Genomic DNA, 7,890 nt, shown 5'->3' with positions numbered 1-7,890 from the left:
TGCAATCATGGTTTTTAATAAATGTAAATGTTTATAACAAATTATTTAATAATTTTAATATTTTAGAGTTACAACATGATGTAGGATTCGATGTTGAACGAGTCGAAACTAATAACCAAAATATTGGTAATCATGGTTTTTATTAAATGTAAATGTTTATAACAAATATTTAATAATTTTAATATTTTAGAGTTACAAACATGATTTGTAAGATCGTAGACGTTGAACGAAACTAATAAATAACGAGCGCGATATTTTGGTTATTAGTTTCGACTGGTTCAACATCGAATCCTACATCTTGTTGTAACTCTAAAATATTAAAAATTATTTAACAATATGTTATAAAAATTTATATTTTAATTAATAATACTAACAGTAATGTAATACAACTATTAGAATTTTTACCTTCATTTTGTGGTCGTTCTATTCCGAAATTTGGCGTTACATGTTTAGTGTAACCCAAAAAACTCTGCCACAGTAAACCGGTTTTGGTCAAGTTTTGTTAGGCCCAACGTTATTTTTTTATCTTGTACATTGCTTGTACGTGGCCTAGGTTGCCTGACTTCTAGGCCATCTACTGCCAACCGGTAATCATTCATTATCCCATGAGTGTGAGTAATAAGGTTTTCTAATATAAAAAAAATATTGAAGAACTAGTATGTTTTTTTAAATGAAAATAAAAATTATATATTATTAAAAATCTATTGATTGTTTATTAAAATCAACTTTATTCATTCTTTACCTAAAAATAACCATGGACTTGGATTAGGATTTTGAATGTGGCTCATGAGATTTCTGTGACTAATTTCCAAAACATTATTCGTTCGTCTGTTTTGACGGCTTACTGACAGCATCTCAGAAAAAATACCTGTAAAAATTATAGTAGTTAAATAATTGTGGCTTGCCACAGTGCAACTATAAAATATATTACAATATATTTTAAACCAATTATTACCAAAGAGTTTTGTTATCAGTATTTATTTTAGTGGGGTGGGCAATGAACACTTTTTTGACATCAATAACTAGTAACAGCTTTAAGCCAAATCTTTATCAGAATTTTGATATACTTATATAAATGAGATACTATTACAATTTTCAAGGGGACGGGGTGAGGCTGCTTTCTTCATACTATTTCTGATATTTTCAAAAACTAGTTTGATAAATCTGAATGTCCAATAATTTGAAACATTGAGCATATATTTTAAGTTAATTTATTGATCAAAAAATATATTATAAAATCTATAGTTCGTTAAATATAATAATCTTTTCTGATATTAAAATAAATAAATAAAAACTATATTTTGAGATATTTATCAATATTTCCTTTGAAATAAATAATCATAAATATTATCAGAAATAATGACTTATTTTATATTACTCATTATTCCTAAAACTATATGGCATATTTACCTGTCAGTATTTTATTATCCGTTGGAAATAAAATGAATAATGTAAAACTTTTTCAATGATAATTGTACATCTAATACCTATTATATGTATTCTTATTAAATTAATTTAATTGTTTATCTTATATTATTTATAAATAGAAAAATATGTTAGTTATTAAGTTTTTTTTTTATTTAAAAAAATAATTAAATTACTTAACGTAATTCATAAATATTATTTGTTTATATTTTAAAATTACCAGTCAACCATGTTCTCCTATAATATTCAAAGAATTCATTAATGTTTTGATTTTCAGATGGACCAATCAAGTTTTTAATATTTGTATGGTACATCCTTCTGACTACTTCAAAACCTTCATCCAATTTTTGGTTTGGCAACAACGCAATTGCCATTACCATTCGAAATAAATCATGGACTTTCCTATTTTCCCTGTATAAATTGGTTAGTCCTAGAATTTATTTACAACAATTTATAAATTATTTTGTGCCTAAATAAAACATTTATAATAAATTATTAAAATTTTATTAATCTATTCAATTTTAGAATCCAAAATCTCACCAAGTTCTTGAATTTTTCGCCATATACATTGTGACGAATGAAACCAACAACCTACAATTCTGGCTGTAGGAAAAACGGAATGTATGGCATTGATAGAAGCGCGTTCAAAGTCTGTCATGACAGTTGTTGGTTGCCAAGTAGGTTCAATAGTTTTGATGTATATAAAAAGCGCTTTGTATGCTTGTTCAGTTTTCCTGGACATTAGTGCATACACTAATGGAAAACCCTACATGTATTTAAAAGCAGAAACTTAATTGTTTTTTCTATAACAAATATAATTTAATAGTTATTAAAATAAATGTTTATCGATAGAAATAGGGGCAATATTTAATTTGATTTTCAACATCCGAAATGGATAGGAACTTTAAGATGTAGAAAATAAATCTGTTGCATCTAAAATTCCATTTTACTGGCTTTACAATAGCTGTGTTTAATTGTATGAAAACGAGCCAACAGTAGGTACAGTATTAACCTATTCCTCAGACATAAGATTACTTACAGTCTTACAGATAATCTTTGATATGTTTAAATAAATATTATGTATTTAAAAAGTTATTTGTAAAGTATATGGGTTATACTTAAACTAATTTAATTATGCCATTTTTTCATATTACCAACTATATATATATTACTACTTTCATAGTACATAAAAATATTTAATTATTTTTTTAAAAACCTTATTATATTTGTAATTTCAATGCATCTATGGTTATATTGGAAAACTAATGATGTACCTATGATGACTATCTTTTGACATATAATTTGGTTTTTCACAAAATGTTAAGTAACTGGTAAGCTTCTAGCAATGTCATGCTAATAATAATATGTATAACACACACATACACAAACTTAATAACAATACAACTAAAAATTGTTTGTAAAAATATCCATATAAATATATCTGACTGTTATAAATCCTTTAAAAAAAGTTAAAACTATTTGATTTCAATAAAATTACTTACAACATCATAACTTATACCCATCAGCACGAATAATTGCTGGCATTGACCACCAAATCTTGGCGCTGCATTAAATGTGCCATCAATAAAAAAATTCTGTATTAGTCCTAAAAATACTAAATCCAAGTTAATGATTAATATTAAACAAATTCAATATTTTAATTTTTAATACATTAATATTTACAGATGTTTATTTAACTCACTTTCTAACATGAGGTGTCACAAAAACCAACGTTACGCCTTCTTCTTCAGTTGTGCCAATACTGCCATGAAAGAAGGTTTGGTCGTGGATTGCCGTCAAACTAAAATATCTAGGATTTTCCAATTGTTGTTTAAATTCATGCATAGATCCAGGATTTGGTGGTAGGTGGGCTCTTCTAGTGCGAGCCATTTGCCGTCTATGACTCTCATATGAATCAACAATTACATTTTGAAATCTTGGTAATGCAGTGACTTCATTGTAGATTGCCCTTAGTGATAAACGCTCAGTTTTTGCACGCTGGTGTAAAATATTTTTGAACTCTTTTAATAACTCTCTTTCAGCGTTATGAAGATGACCAATGTTCAAAATAACAGTATTTGGATCAGCATTTAAAATTTTACCACGAGCAGGACAGCTGTATTAGGTAAATATAATGTATTAAAACGGTTTCATATTATATGTACATATAATTTTTTTTACCAATATATATTTATGACAAAAAATTTATCTTTGGTGGCACAGCCGAAAAAAAAAATACATAATTTAATAATGACAAAACTATACAAATTAGTTGACTGAATGCTGATATAGTACTTATTCCCTAGCTCTGCTCAGGATCTAACATGTATTTTTTTCTAGATAAAAGCTGAAAAAAAAAGGATTACTTACTTTGACCTCCAAAGAGAACAGCGAACAGTAAAACCATCTCTACGAGTCTGGTGCTTCCAATAACTATTCCCGTTATTGTCTCTTAAGGAGAATCCACGACCATTTAAACCCACAACCCTTTTAATAGTAATGTTTTGCATCTTAGGATTGTTCATAAATATTTATAATTTGCAAAAAATAACTGATGTTGATGGATCAAGACAAATGTTACGAATGAATGTATTTCATACTCCTAATCCATTGTCATCCCTATTTCAACTTTAATTACAAAATTAAAGGAAAACATTATCATCTGCTTCCCTTTATACATTATAGTTATCAGAATATACTAAATGATTTTTTTGTATATAGAATTACTTAATGTGACTGTACATTATCTATCTATACACCATACATTTAATACACTACCTTGAAATTGTTATAAAATAATTTGAGTTATCCATTTGTAGTAAGGACTTGGTACTTGGTAGTTTTACTAATATTACTCATAACTCATAAGTCATATATAACTATACAAGTATACATAATTGAAATTTTAACAATTCATTTTCTAGTTTAGAACTGTTAGATTCTTTGGTACCCACTTTAACTATAGACCTTTACAATTTTATATTTTTCCAGAATAATTAATATTAAAGTCTGGACTCACAAGAAACCGAAAATCAACTATCTATAATGTATTTATTCATACAAATTACGATTAAACAAAATCTTTGTCATAATGTAATCTTAATATTGTTTCTCACAATTATTTTATATCCAGTTAGACGCTAACCTACATCATACAAAAAACCCACTCGACATTTTTTCTGTGCCCCGCCTAAGGCTAATAATTAGCTAATCGACTATAATATATCTTCTTAAGATCATAACTTAAAAATTACTAAAAAAAAATGAGAATTTAGTTGTTTAAAAAAAAAAAAAAAAAAATCGTGAATGAATAAGTTGGGTTTATCTGAATTTTAAATTTTTGTGATGACGAAATGGTAATAGAGGCTAGAGCCGGTCGAAATTTACATTTTCCGGCCGATTGTCCTCCCTAGCTGTATACAAGCTGATGTTTTTAGATTCTGAACGGAGTGATGAATGTATTGATTTTACAATGATGCACGTTTTTTTTTTTTGTGTCTGTGAACAGCATAACTAGTCGAAATAATGCTTTAATTTCAAATTTCGGGGGTGGTTTCCGATGGAAAAGTGAATATCCTTGGTGCATTATAAAGGTAAAAAGTAAACATTTTCTAACAGTTTTCAAAAAAATCGAGAAAAACAAAAAAGAAATGACGAAAAAACGGGAATTTTCACGCAAAACCAGTTTTCGACCGAATCGATTTTTTTATATGGTTGTAATTCAAAAACTATGCACTGTAAATACTTGAAATTTTCACAAAATGTTTTTGTTAGTGTTATCTATATACAGTTGAATTTTCAAAATATTTTGACTTTTTTTGAGTTATTTATAGACCACTGAAATTTTCGATTTTTATGCGAATTTTTTTTGGAAGTGTCGGTAAAAAAATTTTGGATGACCAAAAAAACTTGAAAATGTAATACAAGGTTCCTTATGAGTTGTTCTTATTGTAGCTAAAAAAAATTAAAAATCGTTTGTCAGTTTTCATAAGCGTTTGTAGTTCAAATTTTTACGAAATCTGTCGAAAACGCTAAAATTTGCAATGAATTTTGAAGTTGAAAAATCATAAAATGTTTTGTGTTTATAACTAAGGATTAAAAATACAACACTAAGTTTTCCATAGGTTTTTCTTCAAGTAGCTATAGAGAAAACTCGAAGCATCATTATAGGAAAAATTTTAAGTGCGTTTGAATTTTAAATTTTTACGAAATCGCGTAACGATAACGATTTTAAATATTTGTTATTATTCAAAGAGTGTAAGTCGTAGATACTGTAATGATAGCCACATATAACTATAATAGTGGCATCATCATTTTCCTTATATATACTTAGTCCGTAGTCGCACATATATTCATACGATAGTAGACATTTGTGGTCAGACATTGTTATGTCCTTTGACCATTATCTAAATTTATTACCCCACCGGCTCAGAAGACACCCATCGACCATCAGGCACTGGGACACAACGACACTCTCCCTATGTGCGTCTTAAGCCTTTGGCGATGATTAATGATTATACGTGGAGAACCAATTTATGTATGTTTAAAATAAATGTCTTTGCATTTTAATTTATAAATAATAAATCTATTACTTAACTCAGTGTAAATATTATATCACTTGTGTTTCTTAATTAATATTATATTTAAGTGAATTAACATCATACCTATCTATTATTTCTACACTGGCTGCATTCAATCGCTGACAAGTCTATAGTCAAGCTAAGGTAAGATAATTCACTATATACCTAATAGAATTTCTTATATGTATACATGTATCTGTATGCGTGTGCAGATGTACATATGACAGGGTAGTAATTCGAATTATGTGCGCAATATATATAAATGGTAAATCTTATGTTAACAAAAAGAAGATAATTACAATAATCGTAATTTAAAAATTAATAGTGTAGTGATCTCTCACTATCGTTTATAAATGAGTGCTTGACATCTGCAGTTGGATCAAGTTGTCGAGAAAAGATTACGGGTTTTAAAAGTGAGACAAAGACACAATGTTAATACAAGAGTTTATTAAAATTAAAGTTATAATTTGTTACAATAAAACAAGTGTATAAGAATTTGAGGACAGCACGTTAAGTAGCTGCCCGAGAAAAAGTTAATCTAAAATTTGGACATAGACTAGCTCTATGTGAATGTGAAACTAATTCTAAATTTTAAGACGGACAGAGACCTGTATTTATATGGTTCTCTGTACCCCCTGGTTGTACATGATAGAGACTAGGAAATGGACAAAAAGGTGTGTTATAGAATGTTGTCATTGTAGCTACAAAAGTGGTTTTGCGCCCAAGACACTTAACCCTGGATTGGACTTGTTGTTGTGCTATTATACCAAGGCGTGCGCATCTATGATTTATGTGCATGGCTTGTTTGTCAAAAGGGCAAGAAAAAGTTGTTTGTGGCTGTGTTTTCCCATACGCTTTGATTCTTGGAAATTGCCATCAAATTTAATTACGTATCGCTACGAGTATGATAATAAAATATTTAAATGTGAAGAACCTCGTAGTATATGTAAATGAGTTAAAATAGAAAAAATAGTGAGACGACCCCGTCGGCTTACTACAATAGTATAGAATATATATATATATATTGCGCAGCTTCGGTCTTTTTGATTTACTACAATACTTGAAAATTTTACCAGTTATTTAGATTGGCATTTTCTTTACATGATTTAATATTCAAAATATTTTGAATTTTTTTGAGCTATTTATAGACAACTGAAATTTTAAATTTTTCTGAAAAATTTTTTTTGAAGTGTCGATAAAATTTTTTTGGCCCAATCAAAATACTTGAAAATTTTATACAAAGTTCTTCTTATGTTATTTTTATAGTGATTAAAAAATTATAAGAATACATAGACACATGTTTTTTTTTTTATTAGCATTTGAAGTTCAAATTTTGACAAAAATTCGCCAAAATCATGAATATTTGCAAATTATTTTGGAGATATAATTCATAAAAAATTTTGCATAAGTAGTTAAGAGTTGAAAATTGAATACAAGATTTTTTTATAAGTTTAGCTTTTAATAATTATAAAAGAACTTAAATTTTGGTGTATTCAGGCCATTAAAAACATCTTAAATCTTAACCACCTTTTTTCACCAACCACTGGAAATTATATTCTAGGCTGACAAATCATTTTCGTTCAGAATCGTTTTTTCGTATTCAATGATAACTGTCATAGGATTCAAATTTAACACTCTTATAAATTATAATATATAATAGTGATCCGCACGGCACCTAATCTACAGCAGAGCGGTACCCACTTCCCGCTTTTTGTTACCTTGAAATGCTTAGAATAAAATTTAAAATACCTGAACATATATTTACATGATAATAATTAGTAATGTTATTTAGTAGCATTTAGTCAATATTTGGCTATACTATAGGGGAAATAGGATACTTCATTTGGTTTATAATCATAGGTATAACTCAGACGCTGAGCTAGAA

General features: G+C 27.9%; 2 protein-coding genes and 1 long non-coding RNA gene across 4 annotated transcripts; 1 reads left to right on the top strand and 2 right to left on the bottom strand.

The window, feature by feature from the left end:
* Positions 1-1,628: 1,628 nt before the first annotated feature.
* LOC112591773 lies at positions 1,629-2,218 on the bottom strand. Its single transcript, XM_025335689.1, has 2 exons — positions 1,966-2,218; positions 1,629-1,855 (listed from the first exon to the last, which is right to left on the bottom strand). Exons 1-2 carry the CDS (start codon positions 2,165-2,167, stop codon positions 1,629-1,631), a joined length of 429 nt encoding a protein of 142 aa, XP_025191474.1. The 5' UTR covers positions 2,168-2,218.
* On the top strand, positions 1,753-3,857 carry LOC112591775. 2 transcript variants are annotated; one of them, XR_003114520.1, is made up of 4 exons: positions 1,753-1,848; positions 1,951-2,102; positions 3,468-3,550; positions 3,766-3,857. It is a non-coding gene; the product is annotated as an uncharacterized LOC112591775 (long non-coding RNA). The 2 variants fall into 2 exon arrangements; XR_003114521.1 differs by lacking the exons at positions 3,468-3,550; positions 3,766-3,857 and adding an exon at positions 3,111-3,199.
* LOC112591774 lies at positions 3,114-3,968 on the bottom strand. The gene is made up of 2 exons (XM_025335690.1): positions 3,796-3,968; positions 3,114-3,541 (listed from the first exon to the last, which is right to left on the bottom strand). The coding sequence occupies exons 1-2, from the start codon at positions 3,948-3,950 to the stop codon at positions 3,124-3,126; spliced, it is 573 nt and encodes a 190-aa protein (XP_025191475.1). The 5' UTR covers positions 3,951-3,968; the 3' UTR covers positions 3,114-3,123.
* Between the last annotated feature and the right edge of the window lie 3,922 nt (positions 3,969-7,890).

This window comes from Melanaphis sacchari, unplaced genomic scaffold (assembly GCF_002803265.2).
Source record: "Melanaphis sacchari strain LSU unplaced genomic scaffold, SCAv2.0 Contig1438_pilon_pilon, whole genome shotgun sequence".
Taxonomy (NCBI): domain Eukaryota; kingdom Metazoa; phylum Arthropoda; class Insecta; order Hemiptera; family Aphididae; genus Melanaphis; species Melanaphis sacchari.
Note: the sequence above shows the minus strand (reverse complement) of the source record. Positions and strands in the feature narration are given on the sequence as shown.

Excerpts from the sequence above, each read along its gene's own strand:
- LOC112591773 (XM_025335689.1), bottom strand. The coding sequence starts at position 2,167 with ATGTCCAGGAAAACTGAACAAGCATACAAAGCGCTTTTTATATACATC. Across the intron at positions 1,856-1,965 it reads GCGAAAAATTCAAGAACTTG|GACTAACCAATTTATACAGG; the intron begins GTGAGATTTTGG and ends AATAAATTCTAG.
- LOC112591774 (XM_025335690.1), bottom strand. The coding sequence starts at position 3,950 with ATGAACAATCCTAAGATGCAAAACATTACTATTAAAAGGGTTGTGGGT. Across the intron at positions 3,542-3,795 it reads TGTTCTCTTTGGAGGTCAAA|CTGTCCTGCTCGTGGTAAAA; the intron begins GTAAGTAATCCT and ends TACCTAATACAG.